Source organism: Entelurus aequoreus, linkage group LG04, assembly GCF_033978785.1.
Source record: "Entelurus aequoreus isolate RoL-2023_Sb linkage group LG04, RoL_Eaeq_v1.1, whole genome shotgun sequence".
In the NCBI taxonomy this organism is placed as follows: Eukaryota; Metazoa; Chordata; class Actinopteri; order Syngnathiformes; family Syngnathidae; genus Entelurus; species Entelurus aequoreus.
The window spans coordinates 33,780,800-33,798,924 of record NC_084734.1 but is presented as its reverse complement, the minus strand read 5'-3'; the positions used below and the strand labels follow the sequence as shown (position 1 = coordinate 33,798,924).

General features: G+C 42.2%; 1 protein-coding gene across 1 annotated transcript in view; it reads left to right on the top strand.

Moving 5' to 3' along the window:
• The window catches only part of LOC133648499 (polyphosphoinositide phosphatase-like), an 84,015-nt gene extending 78,588 nt beyond the window's left edge, over window positions 1-5,427 (top strand). Inside the window, exon 22 of the mRNA XM_062044661.1 lies at window positions 5,324-5,427. Coding sequence (XP_061900645.1) covers window positions 5,324-5,413 — 90 coding nt within the window. The 3' untranslated portion in view covers window positions 5,414-5,427. The remainder of the gene's footprint in view (window positions 1-5,323) is intronic.
• The last annotated feature ends 12,698 nt before the right edge of the window (window positions 5,428-18,125 follow it).

Sequence of the window (18,125 nt, the reverse complement as noted above, 5' to 3'; positions counted from 1 at the left end):
GGAGCAGCATCTCCTTATCCGGAAACAACACCAGAAATGTGTCACGTGAAAATATGTCCGACCGGAACTCTCTAATAACTAAAGTTCCTTGTGTGAATAATGTAAACTCACTACACCGGTATGTTTTACAGCTTTCATGGCGTGTTTACTGACAGATATAAGTAAGAACTTTACACTACTTTATATTAGAAATGGCAACAGCGGAGGATGAATGTACCATAACAAGAAGATAGAGGGGAAAAAAAGAAGCTTATTGACTACGTTGTGGGCGCACAGGCTACAAAGGCGGACGCGCAGAATTTTTCAGGCTTTATGCAGATCCCAAATAAAGATCAGCAGGTACCAGAAGGTAAGAAAAGTTTCTTTTGCATAATATTGCGAAACAAAAAGCCAGATCATATGTCTTACGTTATACAAACATCATAATAATACTCGTATGTTGAAGCACATGAAGCGGTGCGGCTTCATAGCTTACCATAGTCGTACTAAAACATATTGATAGATTTTTGAGCGCTGTGTGTAATGTTCTATATTTTCAATGGAACATTAAAAATATTGGTGTTGTTTACTTGAGTCATAGTGCCATCATAGTGCAGTCTAAACATATTTCTTATGTTTGACTGCCATCTACTGGTCACACGTATCATTACACCATGTACCAAATAAAATTGCTTCAAAGTCAGTAAGAAAAACAGAATTATTCCGTACATTAGGCGCACCGGGTGATTAGGCGCACAAAAAAATTATTTTAAGTGCGCCTTATAGTCCGGAAAATACGGTATTTTAGTTATCGAGTAATTCATCTATTAATTTGATTGAATAATCAAGTAATCAAATAAAACACACTTTATGACTTCAATCAGTCTTTGAGGGAAAATAGTTTAAATAAACAATGATTTTTCAATTGATCTTAACCTCATGTTACCACGAGATACGTAACGGATGCTGAACAGCAGCGTCGCAGAACGTCTCCGTGCTTCGCCGTCCATCAATACTCACTTGCTGATGTCTGTGACAGCTCTGACGTAACTTGACTATTTATTTGTAGCAAGCAACTAGATAGTAGTAACACCATCCAGGGTGAACTTTGTTCACACACTTCTTATTCGACGCCTACTAACCACCCCTATGCTTATTCCCGCCCCATGTCAGGTCGTATTTGACACAGGCTCGCCTAATGGCTGCCCAGGTTATGCCTGTAACATCATTGTTTGATTTTGGACCTCCAGAAACATCATCTGTGTCTACAGGGTGAAATTGTGAAACCTTTCTCGAGTGGATTTCAGGTCGGACCCCGCCCATTAGGACATTTCACGGTGCAAAATACAATCCGCCTTGAACACAGAGTATTTTATTTTGAAAGTAAACCTTATGATGTATTTTGTGTTTGTGCATCACTTCTTGTCCCACACAAGCTCATTTTTGCCAAATTGACCCGGCATGCTGCGGCAACGTGCACCAATTGAAGCTTTGCGTATATCCAGCAGCGCAGGTCTGCGGAATGGCAGAGCGGTGCCGGTACCGTGCACAGGGCGTCCACCGCTGGTAGAAACTAACACGTTGACTAGAAGGGAAACGTATTGGGTCCGCCACCGTGGTGGAACCATTCAGCAGCCATTATGCATCTGTTGGAAATCCGGAGAGTTAGTCTTGCAAATAACTTTCATGACCTGTAGTGACAGTTCATTTCTGTTTTTGGTTTTGTGAGGGTTTTCCTGTTTGTTTTCTGTTTTGCGCTCCTAGTTTTGTTCTGTTTCCTGTGGTTGTGTTGTCCTGCAGTAGCTTGACTGCTGCTGCTGAGCGCTGTTCACCACACCTGCCTCTGTTTGGTGATTAGGCTACGCACCTGCTGCCAATGTCATTCAAGCTCTCTTTATATGCCAGCTTCACCATTCTGTCACTGCAGGATTGTTACATATTGTGAATTGCTGTTTGTTCTTATCGTTAGTTTTGTCTAGCAGTACTACTGTTTTTTGGTGCATTCCCAACTGCACTAGTGTTTTGTTTCATGTGCCCTTCTACCCTTCTATGGGGCGTTATAGCTCGGTTGGTAGAGTGGCCGTGCCAGCAACTTGAGGGTTCCAGGTTCGATCCCCGCTTCCGCCATCCTAGTCACTGCCGTTGTGTCCTTGGGCAAGACACTTTACCCACCTGCTCCCAGTGCCACCCACACTGGTTTAAATGTAACTAAGATATTGGGTTTCACTATGTAAAAGCGCTTTGAGTCACTAGAGAAAAGCACTATATAAATATAATTCACTTCACTTCACACTTCACTACCTGCGCGAGAGCTTCTCACATCACTCCGCTGCTCCCGCCACCCACACATACAAGGCAACATCACCCTCAGCCCAAGCTGTATCACCAATACAGTGCATCCGGAAAGTATTACCAGTGCTTTATTTTTTTTCACATTTTGTTATTTTACAGCCTTAATCCAAAATGGAATACCTTAATTTTTGTCCTCAAAATTCTACTCACAATGACAATGAGAAAAGGGTTTTGTTTTAGCGCTCTATGCAAATAAAAAAAATAAAAATAAACTACATGTACAGTACAGGCCAAAAGTTTGCACACACCTCATTCAATGTGTTTGCTTTGCTTTATTTTCATGACTATTTACATTGTAGATTGTCACTGAAGGCATCAAAACTATGAATGAACACACGTGGAGTTATGTACTTAACAAAAAAAGGTGAAATAACTGAAAACATGTTTTATATTCTAGTTTCTTCAAAATAGCCACCCTTTGCTCTGATTACTGCTTTGCATACTCTTGTCATTCTTTCGATGAGCTTCAAGAGGTAGTCACCTGAAATGGTGTTCACTTCACAGGTGTGCTTGAAGCTCATCGAGAGAATGCCAAGAGTGTGCAAAGCAGTAATCAGATCAAAGGGTGGCTATTGTGAAGAAACTAGAATATAAAACATGTTTTCAGTTATTTTACCTTTTTTTGTTAAGTACTGTACATAATTCCACGTGTTCATTCATATTTTGGATGCCTTCAGTGACAATCTACAATGTAAATAGTCATGAAAATAAAGAAAACGTATTGAATGAGGAGAAGGTGTGTCCAAACTTGTGTCCTGTACTGTACATAAGTATTCACAGCCTTTGGTCAATACTTTGTTGATGCACCATTGGCAGCAATTACAACCTCAAGTATTTTTCAATACGATGCCACAAGCTTGGCACACCTATCTTTGGGCAGTTTCGGCCATTCCTCTTTGCAGCACCTCTCAAGCTCCATCAGGTTTGGTGGGAAGCCATTTTCCGATCTGTCCAGAGATGTTCAAAGATGTTCAATCGGATTCAAGTTTAAGCTCTGACTGGGCCGTTCAAGGATATTTACAGAGGAGTCCTGAAGCCATTCCTTTGATAGCTTGGGTGTGTACTTAGGGTCATTGTCCCGCTGAAAGATGAACCGTCGCCCCAGTCTGAGCTTAAGAGCGTCTTGGAGCAGTTTTTCATCCAGTACGTCTCTGTACATTGCTGCATTCATCTTTCCCTCTATCCTGACTAGTCTCCCAATTCCTGCTGCTGAAAAACATCCACACAGCATGATGCTGCCACCACCGTTTGGGGCAGGGTGGCTTGATTGGTAGAGCGGCCGCGCCCGCAACTTGACGGTTCTAGGTTTGATTCTCGCTTCCGCCATCCAAGTAGCCGTCGTTGTATTCTTGGGACACTTTACCCACCTGATCACAGTGCAACCCTCACTGGTTTAAATGTAGCTAAAAAGATGTAGATAATGAGTTTCACTTTGTAAAGCGCTTTGCATCACTAGAGAAAAAACGCTATATAACGCTATACATCACTTTACTTCACCGAGCCTATATTGGCCTGGTGATGAGTGGTGCCTGGTTTCCTCCAAACATGATGCCTGGCATTCGGCAAAGAGTTCAATCTTTGTTTCATCAGACCAGAGAATTTTGTTTCTCATGGTCTGAGAGTCAGTCTTTCAGGTGGATTTTGGCAAACTCCAAACGGACTGCCATGTGTTTTAACTAAGGCAGTGCTTCTCAAATATTTCTGTTACGCCCCCCCTAGGAATAAGAAAATATTTTGCGCCCCTTCACTCTCCACCGTAATTGCGGCCAATGGTGCATATAAATATAATATAAATAGTATAATTTGTCTATAAAATTGTAATAACTATACCTTTGCATAACATTGTACGCTTATTAAAATTAAAGAAAACAACTCACCGGTCCTTTCTCGACTCCCACTTTTGTTACAGTGAAGCCAAGTGCTACATACGCTTCATCATATTCTGGTACGGCAAAAAAAGCATGTTCCCGGAAATCACACGCGCCCCTCCCAGAGGGGTCTGCCCCACTGTTTGAGAAGGACTGTACTAAGAAATGTCATTCATCTGGCCTGATTGGTGGATTGCTGCAGAGATGGTTTTCCTTCTGGAAGGTTCTCCTCTCTCCACAGAGGAATGCTGTAGCTCCATCGGTGACCATCGGGTTCTTGGTCACCTCCCTGACTAGGGTCCTGCTGCGCACTGTCAACTGTATGACCTTATATATAGACAGATGTGTGCCTTTCCAAATAGTGTCCAATCAACTGAATTTACCACAGGTGGACTCCAATTAAGCTGTATAATAAACATCTCAAGGATGATCAGCTGAAATAGAATGCACCTGAGCTTCATGGCAAAGGTTATGAATAATTATGATATCTTATTTTTTTAATTTTTAATAATTAATGTATTCCATTTTGGAATAAGGCTGTCACATAACAAAATGTGGAAATAGTGAAGGGCTGTGAATACTTTCCAAATGCACTGTAGGTGCACCGCTCTCATGTGCGCTTTATTGGAGCGGTCTTGCGGAAACAATGTTTGTGTATTTTACTCATTAAACAAATCATCAAAGCAACAGAAAACAAATACACTGTTTTTCTTATCAAAATGAGTGATTTATTCAATGAATCTTTGAGACCCTGCTCTTCACGATGAGTGATAATCCTGTAATGCAAAGTTGCGCTCATGCGTCTCACTTTATAACATTCTTAGTTGTCTTATGTTGTTTACCTTTCCGTACCAGAATAAAACAGGCAACTGCTCCTTCTTTTGTTTAAAAGGGAAAGAAAGAGAAGATGGAAAAACATGATAGATGGTAACATTGTCAACATCATCACCTGTCCGTGGTTTTGCTTAATTTAAAAGGATGCTGACGGAGAGAACAAACACTCGTAGTTGTGAGGCTGCTTCGTTCTAAGAAATAGTCGCGTTAACTACAACTGTATTTACAGCATATGTTCTTTTAATGTCCTACCTTACTTCTGTCTACCCTTTGCCCTGTCAACTCCTCAGGAGACCCAGCAGCATTCCATCAGGGAGCCCTACGGACTAGATTTGGCCCAGTTTCCTGCCGAGCACGACCTGCTGATTTACAACCGGTAGGACGCACTCGTCACACATACTAGTATAATATAAACTAGGCCAAGGTTCTCCTAACCATGGCTCGCGAGCAAGTAGGAGAAGCTTATTTTCAGCTACTCTCTAAACACAAATACAGTCTGTAATAACAGATTAAATATTTAAAAATGGTAGATTTTACAAAGAAAACGTCATTTGGAGGATTGTAAAATTCTCCATATCAACTTGGAACAACAGAATGGAACTTGAAAAATGATCTGGCAGCAATTTACTTTCAAAATTGCTCAATTTACTATCAATCAAAAAAGGGCTTCAACCTCATCCAATCATCATGTGAAAGCTGAGCGATCACGCCAGCCGTGGACAAGCCCACTTTCCATTCACTTCCAGGAACGCTCTGTGCCCGATGGGCGGGACAAAGCAGAGCATTTATCCAATACAGTCTAGTTTGGCTGCAGTGGAACAACCCACTCAATGCTCCCTCTTTGAAGTCAATGGATGCTCAGCTTCAACATGGTTTAATGCACTGTGACGCTACCACAATAAATGAGAAGAAATCTGCGACAGCTGTCACGGAAGTACTGTAGCTGATTCTGAACACAAGTTGAAGGCATTCTAGTGCATGTTAGTCAATTAAATGTAAACACAAAAGCACATGTATAACCAGTTTTTTTACATTTTAAGGAAAGCTGAGCTTCTCTTGCAGTTTTAGAGCAATTGCCACTGCTCACGAGCTACTATTCGACGGCTCAAGATTTTTTATAAATTGTTGAATATTACTCAGGAAGTCCATTTAAATTTGAGGACAGAATTATTAGCCCATAATGAAAATGTCATTTTTTTAATTAAGTATTTCCCAAGTGCCGTTAAAGAAAGCAATGCATTTTTAATACAGCTTTTCCTAGCATCCTACTTTCATTTTGGATGCTTCCAATATTTTTATTTGCACAGAGGAGCAAAGTTATATCACAAAAAACAAGAATGACAACAGTCATAATGATCACCCCCCTTACAAACTCCTACCAGTTTGAGAGACCGCAAGTGTTGGAAGTCATGTGCTCTGGTTAAGCAACCCTATTTAAAGTCGTTAGTGAACACTGACTCTGTCAGAGGGACCTGTAGAGCAGTGGAGAAGATTCAGTTAACGCTGGATGATTCAGGACTCAGAAATCATGACAAAAAAAAAGAAATCAGTTTACTCTTAATAAAAATGATCATTGATGCATACAAAACAGGTGATGGATACACTGAAGTTATCACAGCATTTCCAAGTGTCAAGAACTAGAGTGAGAAATATCATCAAGAAATTTAAAGACAGCCACATGGTACAAAACAAGCCTGGCAGAGGTTGGAAACTAAATATTTCAAAGCTAGAGATGTGTCTAAAGACCCCAGAACAACTGCCAAGACACTAGTGAATGACTTGGCCAAGTCTGGAATTGTAGTCTCAAAGAAGACAATCACTAGAGCCCTGCAGAGAAAAGGACTGCGAGGCTGCAGAACAAGAAAAACTCCACTTCTGCTATAAAGACACCTTCGAGCCAAACTGAAGTATGTAAAGGACAACTAAGAGAAAGACTATGCATAATGGAAGCGTGTCCTTTGGTCAGATGAAACAAAACTATAGCTCTTTGGCCCTGGAGACGCTGCTTATGTTTGGAGAAAGAAGGGAGAGGCATACAACCCAAAGAGCACGGTGTAAAACATGGTGGTGGGAGTATTATGCTGTAGGATGCTTCAGTGCATTTGAAACTGGATATCTCGTCAAGGTGGAAGTAATCCTGAAAAAAGGATATTTGAAGATCTTGTAGTAAAACCTCAGGCACTCAGCAGGAAAACTGGGTACGGGTCCCCGCTTTGTCTTCCACAATGATAACGACCAAAATCATACGTCACTCCTGGTGAAGAACTACCTCCAGAGGGCCAAAGTGAATGTTATTGAATAGTTTTGCACAAAGCCCTGATTTGAATCCCATCGAGACTCTTTGGGGAGAATTGAAGACCAATGTCCATGGCGGAAGGCCGTCAAATCTTGCAGAGTTTAAGAGGTATTCCAAAGAATATTGGGCTGGGATTGCTCAGGTGGTGTGTGAGACTTGTGTAAAACTGTAACAAAAGGCTGTTATCCAGTAAAAAGGACACACTTTTGCCTATTAGCATCAGGGGGCTAATAATTGTGACGATGGTAATTTTTGGTCAATAATTTTGGACCTGTGTGCAAATAAAAATATTAGAAGCATCCAAAATGAAAGTAAGATGCTTGGAAAAGCTGCGTCAAAAATGTATTATTATTTTAACAGCACGTGGGGAAATACTTAATAAAAAATGACATTTTCATGAGAGGGCTAAAAATGTTGTCCTCAACTGTACATGTATGGAGGTTTTGAGTCCCTCAGAATATGATAGCATAGGGTTGTCAGAAATATCTGTACACAAAAATGACATCAATACCAGCTTTTTTCAGTATCGTTAGTATCGTAACACTTTTTCATCTGCAATCTATGTCCGTTGTTAGCGTGTGAGCACTGAGTAGTCAGTGCCGAAGAAACAGCCTGCTGTCTAATAAAATGGTCCATATATTTATTTATTTGTGTCAGCCTGCAACAAATGTGGATTTGGTGCTTCTGTTTCTCCCTCACTCATGAATAAATTATAATGGAACGGTGACCGTAATCATCGGAACTTACATTGTACGCTTCTCAACACACATCAGACACACCTGCCTCGGCAGACAAAGACGTAGCAGAATAAATTCAGAGTACGCATTAAAAGTGAAACAAGAGAATGAAGTGACAGTGTAGTACAGGGGTGCCCATTAGGTCGATCGCAAGCTACCGGTCGATCGCGGAGGGTGTGTCAGTCGATCACCAGGCATTAAAAAAAAAAAGAAATCAGTATCTGGTGTGGCCACCATTTGCCTCACACAGTGCAACACATCTCCTTTGCATAGAGTTGATCAGGTTGGTGATTGTGGCCTGTGGAATGTTGGTCCACTCCTCTTCAATGGCTGTGCCATGTTGCTAGATATTGTCAGGAATTAAAACATGTTGTTGTATACGCTGATCCACAGCATCCCAAACATGCTCAATGCACCGGTGACATGTCCGGTGAGTATGCTGGCCATGCAAGAACTGGGATGTTTTCAGCTTCCAAGAATTGTGTACAGATCCTTGCAACATGGGGCAATGCATTGTCATACTACAACATAAGGTGATGGTCTCGGGTGAATGGCACAACAATGGGCCTCAGGATCTCGTCACGGTATCTCTTGGCATTCAAAATGCCATCAATAAAATGCACTTGCGTTCGTTGTCCACAACATAACGCCTGCCCATACCATAACTGCACCCCCACCATGGGCACCTCGATTCATAACGTTGACATCAGCAAACCGCTCTCCCACACGACGCCAAACACGCTGTCTGCCATCTGCCCTGAACTGTGAAAACCGGGATTCTTCCGTGAAGAGAACACACCTGCAACGTGCCAGACCCCATCAAATGTGACCATTTTCCCACTCAAGTCGATTACGACGACGAACTGCAGTCAGGTCAAGATCCCGATGAGGACGACGAGCATGCAGATGAGCTTCCCTGAGACGGTTCCTCACAGTTTGTGCAGAAATTATTTGGTTATGCAAATCAATTGAAGCAGCAACTGTCCGAGTGTCCGGTCTCAGACAATCATGGAGGTGCACCGGTTGGATTTGAAGGTCCTGTGCTGGTGTGGTTGCACGTGGTCTGTGGTTGTGAGGTTGGTTGATGTACTGCCAAACTCTCTGAAACACCTTTAGAGACTGCTTATGGTAGAGAAATTAACATTTAATTCACGGGCAACAGCTCTGGTGGACATTCCTGCAGTCAGCATGCCAACTGCACGCTCCCTCAAAACTTGCGACATCTGTGGCATTGTGCTGTGTGATAAAACTGCACAATTTAGAGTGGCTTTTTATCATGGGCAGCCTAAAGCATACATGTGCAATAATCATGCTGTTTAATCATATATATATTCATATATATATATATATATATATATATATATATATATATATATATATATATATATATATATATATATATATATATATATATATATATATATATATATATATATATATATACCTATATATATATATATATATACCTATATATATATATATATATATATATATATATATGTATATATATATATATACATATATATATATAGGTATATATATATATATATATAGGTATATATATATATATAGGTATATATATGTATATATATATATATATATATATATATAGGTATATATATATATATATATGTATATATATATATATATATATATATATATATATACCTATATATATAGGTATATATATATATTTGTGTGCGTGTATAAATGAGTGTGTGTGTGTGTGTGTGTGTGTGTGTGTGTGTGTGTGTGTGTGTGTGTGTGTGTGTGTGTGTGTGTGTGTGTATATATATATATATATATATATATATATATATTGAGTTGTGTTAGATGTAAATATAAACGGAATACAATGATTTGCAAATCCTTTTCAACCCATATTCAATTGAATGCACTACAAAGGCAAGATATTTGATGCTCAAACTCATAAACTTTATTTTTTTTTTGGCAAATAATAATTAACTTAGAATTTCATGGCTGCAACACGTGCCAAAGCAGTTGGGAAAGGGCATGTTCACCACTGTGTTACATGGCCTTTCCTTTTAACAACACTCAGTAAACGTTTGGGAACTGATGAGACACATTTTTTAAGCTTGTCAGGTGGAATTCTTTCCCATTCTTGCTTGATGTACAGGTTAAGTTGTTCAACAGTCCGGGGGTCTCGGTTGTGGTATTTTAGGCTTTATAATGCGCCATACATTTTCAATGGGAGACAGGTCTGGACTACAGGCAGGCCAGTCTAGTACCCGCACTCTTTTACTATGAAGCCACGTTGATGTAACACGTGGCTTGGCATTGTCTTGCTGAAATAAGCAGGGGCGTCCATGGTAACGTTGCTTGGATGGTAACATATGTTGCTCCAAAACCTGTATGTACCTTTCAGCATTAATGGCGCCTTCACAGATGTGTAAGTTACCCATGTCTTGGGCACTAATACACCCCCATACCATCACAGATGCTGGCTTTTCAACTTTGCGCCTGTAACAATCCGGATGGTTCTTTTCCTCATTGGTCCGGAGGATACAACGTCCACAGTTTCCAAAAACAATTTGAAATGTGGACTCGTCAGACCACAGAACACTTTTCCACTTTGTATCAGTCCATCTTGGATGAGCTCAGGCCCAGTGAAGCCGACGGTGTTTCTGGGTGTTGTTGATAAACGGTTTTCGCCTTGCATAGGAGAGTTTTAACTTGCACTTACAGATGTAGCGACCAACTGTAGTTACTGACAGTGGGTTTCTGAAGTGTTCCTGAGCCCATGTGGTGATATCCTTAACACACTGATGTCGCTTGTTGATGCAGTACAGCCTGAGGGATCGAAGGTCACGGGCTTAGCTGCTTACATGCAGTGATTTCTCCAGATTCTCTGAACCCTTTGATGATATTACGGAGCGTAGATGGTGAAATCCCTAAATTCCTTGCAATAGCTGGTTGAGAAAGGTTTTTCTTAAACTGTTCAACAATTTGCTCACGCATTTGTTGACAAAGTGGTGACCCTCGCCCCATCCTTGTTTGTAAATGACTGAGCATTTCATGGAATCTACTTTTATACCCAATCATGGCACCTGTTCCCAATTTGCCTGTTCACCTGTGGGATGTTCCAAATAAGTGTTTGATGAGCATTCCTCAACTTTATCAGTATTTATTGCCACCTTTCCCAACTTCTTTGTCACATGTTGCTGGCATCAAATTCTAAAGTTAATGATTATTTCCAAAAAAAAAAAGTTTATCAGTTTGAACATCAAATATGTTGTCTTTGTAGCATATTCAACTGAATATGGGTTGAGAATGATTTGCATATCATTGTATTCCGTTTATATTTACATCTAACACAATTTCCCAACTCATATGGAAACAGGGTTTGTGCATGACTTTTTACTCCGAACGTTGAAACTACGTCTTGCATCGTTGAGATGTTTTGTTACATTACGGGGTTTGTATATACGGTATATATATATATATATATATATATATATATATATATATATATATATATATATATATATATATATATATGTATATGTATATGTATATATATATATATATATATATATATATATATATATATATATATATATATATATATATATATATGTATATATATATATATATATATATGTATATGTATATGTATATATATATATATATGTATATATATATATATATATATATATATATATATATATATATATGTACATATATATATATATATATATATGTATTTGTGTGTGTATAAATGTGTGTGTGTGTATATATATATATATATATATGTGTATATATATATATATATATATATATATATATATATATATATATATATATATATATATATATATATATATATATATATATATATATATACATATACATATACATATATATATATATATATATATATATATATATATATATATATACACAGCCCGAAGAGGCAACGTGGGTCCCCCCTCCAATGGGCTCACCACCCATAGCAGGGGTCATAGAGGTCGGGTGCGAAGTGAGCTGGGCGGCGGCCGAAGGCAGGGCACTTGGCGGTCCGATCCTCGGCTACAGAAGCTAGCTCTTGGGACGTGGAACGTCACCTCGCTGGGGGGGAAGGAGCCTGAGCTAGTGCGCGAGGTGGAGAAGTTCCGGCTAGACATAGTCGGACTCACTTCGACGCACAGCAAGGGCTCTGGAACCAGTTCTCTCGAGAGGGGCTGGACTCTCTTCCACTCTGGCGTTGCCGGCAGTGAGAGGCGATGGGCTGGGGTGGCAATTCTTGTTGCCCCCCGGCTCAGAGCCTGCATGTTGGAGTTCAACCCGGTGGACGAGAGGGTAGCTTCCCTCCGCCTTCGGGTGGGGGAACGGGTCCTGACTGTGGTTTGCGCTTACGCGCCAAACCGCAGCTCAGATTACCCACCCTTTTTGGATTCGCTCAAGGGAGTACTTGAGAGTGCTCCCCCGGGTGATTCCCTCGTTCTACTGGGGGACTTCAACGCTCATGTTGGCGGCGACAGTGAAACCTGGAGAGGCGTGATTGGGAAGAATGGCCGCCCGGATCTGAACCCGAGCGGTGTTTTGTTATTGGACTTTTGTGCCCGTCACAGATTGTCCATAACGAACACCATGTTCAAACATAAGGGTGTCCATATGTGCACTTGGCACCAGGACACCCTAGGCCGCAGTTCCATGATCGACTTTGTAGTTGTGTCGTCGGATTTGGGCGTCATGTTTTGGACACTCGGGTGAAGAGAGGGGCAGAGCTTTCTACCGATCACCACCTAGTGGTGAGTTGGCTGCGATGGTGGGGGAGGATGCCGGACAGACCTGGCAGGCCCAAACGCATTGTGAGGGTTTGCTGGGAACGTCCGGCAGAGTCTCCTGTCAGAGAGAGTTTCAATTCCCACCTCCGGAAGAACTTTGAACATGTCACGAGGGAGGTGCTGGACATTGAGTCCGAATGGACCATGTTCCGCGCCTCTATTGTCGAGGCGGCTGATTGGAGCTGTGGCCACAAGGTAGTTGGTGCCTGTCGTGGCGGTAATCCTAGAACCCGTTGGTGGACACCGGCGGTGAGGAATGCCGTCAAGCTGAAGAAGGAGTCCTATCGGGTTCTTTTGGCTCATGGGACTCCTGAGGCAGCGGACAGGTACCGACAGGCCAAGCGGTGTGCGGCTTCAGCGGTCGCGGAGGCAAAAACTCGGACATGGGAGGAGTTCGGGGAAGCCATGGAAAACGACTTCCGGACGGCTTCGAAGCGATTCTGGACCACCATCCGCCGCCTCAGGAAAGGGAAGCAGTGCACTATCAACACCGTGTATGGTGGGGATGGTGTTCTGCTGACCTCGACTGCGGATGTTGTTGATCGGTGGAGGGAATACTTCGAAGACCTCCTCAATCCCACCAACACGTCTTCCTATGAGGAAGCAGTGCCTGGGGAATCTGTGGTGGGCTCTCCTATTTCTGGGGCTGAGGTTGCTGAGGTAGTTAAAAAGTTCCTCGGTGGCAAGGCCCCGGGGGTGGATGAGATCCGCCCGGAGTTCCTTAAGGCTCTGGATGCTGTGGAGCTGTCTTGGTTGACAAGACTCTGCAGCATCGCGTGGACATCGGGGGCGGTACCTCTGGATTGGCAGACCGGGGTGGTGGTTCCTCTCTTTAAGAAGGGGAACCGGAGGGTGTGTTCTAACTATCGTGGGATCACACTCCTCAGCCTTCCCGGTAAGGTCTATTCGGGTGTGCTGGAGAGGAGGCTACGCCAGATAGTCGAACCTCGGATTCAGGAGGAACAGTGTGGTTTTCGTCCTGGTCGTGGAACTGTGGACCAGCTCTATACTCTCGGCAGGGTCCTTGAGGGTGCATGGGAGTTTGCCCAACCAGTCTACATGTGTTTTGTGGACTTGGAGAAGGCATTCGACCGTGTCCCTCGGGAAGTCCTGTGGGGAGTGCTCAGAGAGTATGGGGTATCAGACTGTCTGATTGTGGCGGTCCGCTCCCTGTATGATCAGTGCCAGAGTTTGGTCCGCATTGCCGGCAGTAAGTCGGACACGTTTCCAGTGAGGGTTGGACTCCGCCAAGGCTGCCCTTTGTCACCGATTCTGTTCATAACTTTTATGGACAGAATTTCTAGGCGCAGTCAAGGCGTTGAGGGGATCTGGTTTGGTGGCTGCAGGATTAGGTCTCTGCTTTTTGCAGATGATGTGGTCCTGATGGCTTCATCTGGCCAGGATCTTCAGCTCTCGCTGGATCGGTTCGCAGCTGAGTGTGAAGCGACTGGGATGAGAATCAGCACCTCCAAGTCCGAGTCCATGGTTCTCGCCCGGAAAAGGGTGGAGTGCCATCTCCGGGTTGCGGAGGAGACCCTGCCCCAAGTGGAGGAGTTCAAGTACCTTGGAGTCTTGTTCACGAGTGAGGGAAGAGTGGATCGTGAGATCGACAGGCGGATCGGTGCGGCGTCTTCAGTAATGCGGACGCTGTATCGATCCGTTGTGGTGAAGAAGGAGCTGAGCCGGAAGGCAAAGCTCTCAATTTACCGGTCGATCTACGTTCCCATCCTCACCTATGGTCATGAGCTTTGGGTTATGACCAAAAGGACAAGATCACGGGTACAAGCGGCCGAAATGAGTTTCCTCCGCCGGGTGGCGGGGCTCTCCCTTAGAGATAGGGTGAGAAGCTCTGCCATCCGGGGGGAGCTCAAAGTAAAGCCGCTGCTCCTCCACATCGAGAGGAGCCAGTTGAGGTGGTTCGGGCATCTGGTCAGGATGCCACCCGAACGCCTCCCTAGGGAGGTGTTTAGGGCACGTCCGACCGGTAGGAGGCCACGGGGAAGACCCAGGACACGTTGGGAAGACTATGTCTCCCGGCTGGCCTGGGAACGCCTCGGGATCCCCCGGGAAGAGCTGGACGAAGTGGCTGGGGAGAGGGAATGCTGGGTTTCCCTGCTTAGGCTGCTGCCCCCGCGACCCGACCTCGGATAAGCGGAAGAAGATGGATATATATATATATACAGTCGTGGTCAAAAGTGTACATACACTTGTGAAGGACTGTCTTGAGTTTGAATTATTTCTACAACTCTTATTTTCTTGTGATAGAGTGATTGGATCACAAAAAACATTCATGAAGTTTGGGTCTTTTATGAATTTATTATGGGTCTACTGAAAATGTGACCAAATCTGTTGGGTCAAAAATACACATACAGCAACATATATGATAAATTTTGGTAATGTAGAAAAGTTACAATCAAATCAAATTAGCTTCATGGCATGGCCTCTTAACTTCCTGTGAGTGATTATGATTGACGACACCTGTTGACTTGTCTGAGCCCATTTAAATAGGGCTCATGTGATGCAGTCATTACACTCGGTTACAAACGCGACAATGGGAAAGTCAGAGGAACTCAGCACAGATCTGAACAAACAAATTATTGACTTGAACAAGTCAGGAAAGTCACTTGGAGCCATTTCAAAGCAGCTTAAGATCCCAAGAGCAACTGTGCAGACAACTGTTCGTAAGTATAAAGTTCATGGCACAATTTTGTCACTGCCATGATCAGGAAGAAAACGCAAGCTATCACCTGCTGCTGAGAGAAAATTGGTCAGGATGATCAAGAGTTAACCGAGAACCACCAAAAAGCAGGTCTGCAATGAATTGGAAGCTGCTGGAGCACAGTTGTCAGTGTCCACAGCCAAGCGTGTTTTGCATCGTCATGGACTGAGAGGCTACTATGCAAGAAGGAAGCTCTTGCTCCAGAAGTGAAACCTTAAGGCTCGTCTAAAGTTTGCTGCTGATTACATGGATAAGATAAGACCTTCTGGAGGAAAGTTCTGTGCTCAGATAAAACAAAAATTGAGCTGTTTGGCCACAATACCCAGCAATATGTTTGGAGGAGAAAAGGGGAGACTTTTAATCCCAGGAACACCAAGCCCACCGTCAAGCAAGGTGGTGGTAGTATTATGCTCTGGGCCTGTTTTGCTGCCAATGGAACTGGTGCTTTACAGAGAGTAAATGGGACAATGAAAAAGGAGGATTACATCCAAATTCTTCTAGACAATCTAAAATCATCAACCAAGATGGGTCTTGGGCGCAATTGGGTGTTCCAACTGGACAATGACCCTGAACACACATCAAAAGTGGTAAAGGAATGGCTAATTCAGGCTAGAATTAAGGTTTTAGAATGGCCTTCCCAAAGTCTTGACTTAAAAACAAATAAGAACATGTGGACAATGCTGAGGAAACAAGTCCATGTCAGAAAACCAACAAATTTAGCTGAACTTCACTAATTTTGAGAGGAGTGGTCAAAAATTCAATCAGAAGCTTTCCAGAAGATCAGCCGGAGTGCAGCTGGGATAGCCTCCAGCCCCCCGTGGACCCAAAAGGGACAAGTGGTAGAAAATGGATGGATAAATTCTATATTTCATCATACAAAAGTGTCATAAATGTGTAAATGGCAGATGAACACATCATGTTGGCAAAAATACTACCATGTTAAAAAAAAAAAATCTAATGGCCTTAAATAATAACTATCAAACAAGCAAGAAAAAAACATTTCTTGATAACCACATGACTGGCACCCACCCTGTACTTAAGTACTGACCAATGGCCAAACTTATAATGTATCTGTACTGCTGGGTTTGTTTGTTTTTGTGTGTGCGTCCCCCAACAAAGCACATACAACAAGCTGACTAAACATAAACAAAGAGATAGCCTCTTCTTCAATGAATGTAAACATTAGAGAAGCCAAGTGTGCTGTTCATTTAGACCAGACCTGGGCATTGTACGGCCCGCGGGCCGCATCCGGCCCTTTGCGCATCCCTGTCCGGCCCGCGTGAGGCCAATCATAAATTACAAAATAAATTTAAAAAAGTATCTATGTCGAGTGTGCAATACAACGGTGCTGCTTTTGTTTTGAAAAGCGTTATTTGTATTACTTCCGTGTGGACGTATGCGCGTGTGCGATTGTGAGTGAATTGAACGGCGCTATTACAAATTACAAAATAAAGTTTAAAAAACATCTATGTCGTGCGCGCAATACAACTGTGCTGCTTTTATTTTGAAATGTGTTATTTATGCCGTATGTCCGGGGGGAACCTGTGAGTGAAGGTGCATAGAGACAAGTGATGAGACGCTAAAAAAAGAAAAGTTGATGAGGATTGGCGTGTTTCCAACAAGAGATGGACTGCCAAGTATTTCTTTACATAAATTAATGATAAAGCCGTGTGCTTAATGTGTGGTACACAGGTTGCTGTGTTTAAATATCATTTTAATCGCCACTACACGAAGAAACACGAGGGAAAATACCGGAATGTGTCTGATGAAGCGCGCGCAAGGGAGGCTGATGCGTTGATGGTAAAACTGCAAACCCAACAAGGACTTTGTGCCATATTTCACACCCCCAGAGATGCAGCCGTCAGGACAAGTTTCGTCATTTCTCACAAAAGCGCCAGAAAAAGTAAGGCGTTTTCTGACGGAGAGTTTATTAAGGAGTGCTTATTGGACTTTGTTGCGCTGATAATGCCCGGAGACATGGATTGTTTTTCGCTAACTTTGGATGAGAGCTCTGATGCAGTCAATTAAAGAGACAACCACAGGTAATGACTTGTTCACAGAGGTAAATGCGTGTTGGGACAAGCTGGCAGGTGTGACAATCCAATCCACTTTATTTATATAGCACATTTAAACAACAAAATGTTTCCAAAGTGCTGCACAATAATATTACAAACAATATTCAAATATTATCCTTAGCTCCACCAATGACTGAATAAAAAGAAAAAACAATTACATATAAAACCAATATAAAAAACAATATCAAATAAATATGATTAAAAACTATTTTTAACAACAGATGGTTGTCCAAATCTGATGGGGAAAAATGTTGGATAATGCAGGATAAAGTGACCATCAAAAGCAATCTGCTTTTGTATAAAGTTAAGTTAGGTTAAATTAAATTATTATTATTATTATTAATTATTATTATTATTATCATCATTATTATTTATCTTACGGTATATCAAAAATAATATTGAGCAAAATTTAATTGAAATATTGTTGTGTGGCCCTCCAGCAGTGCTCGGGTTGCTT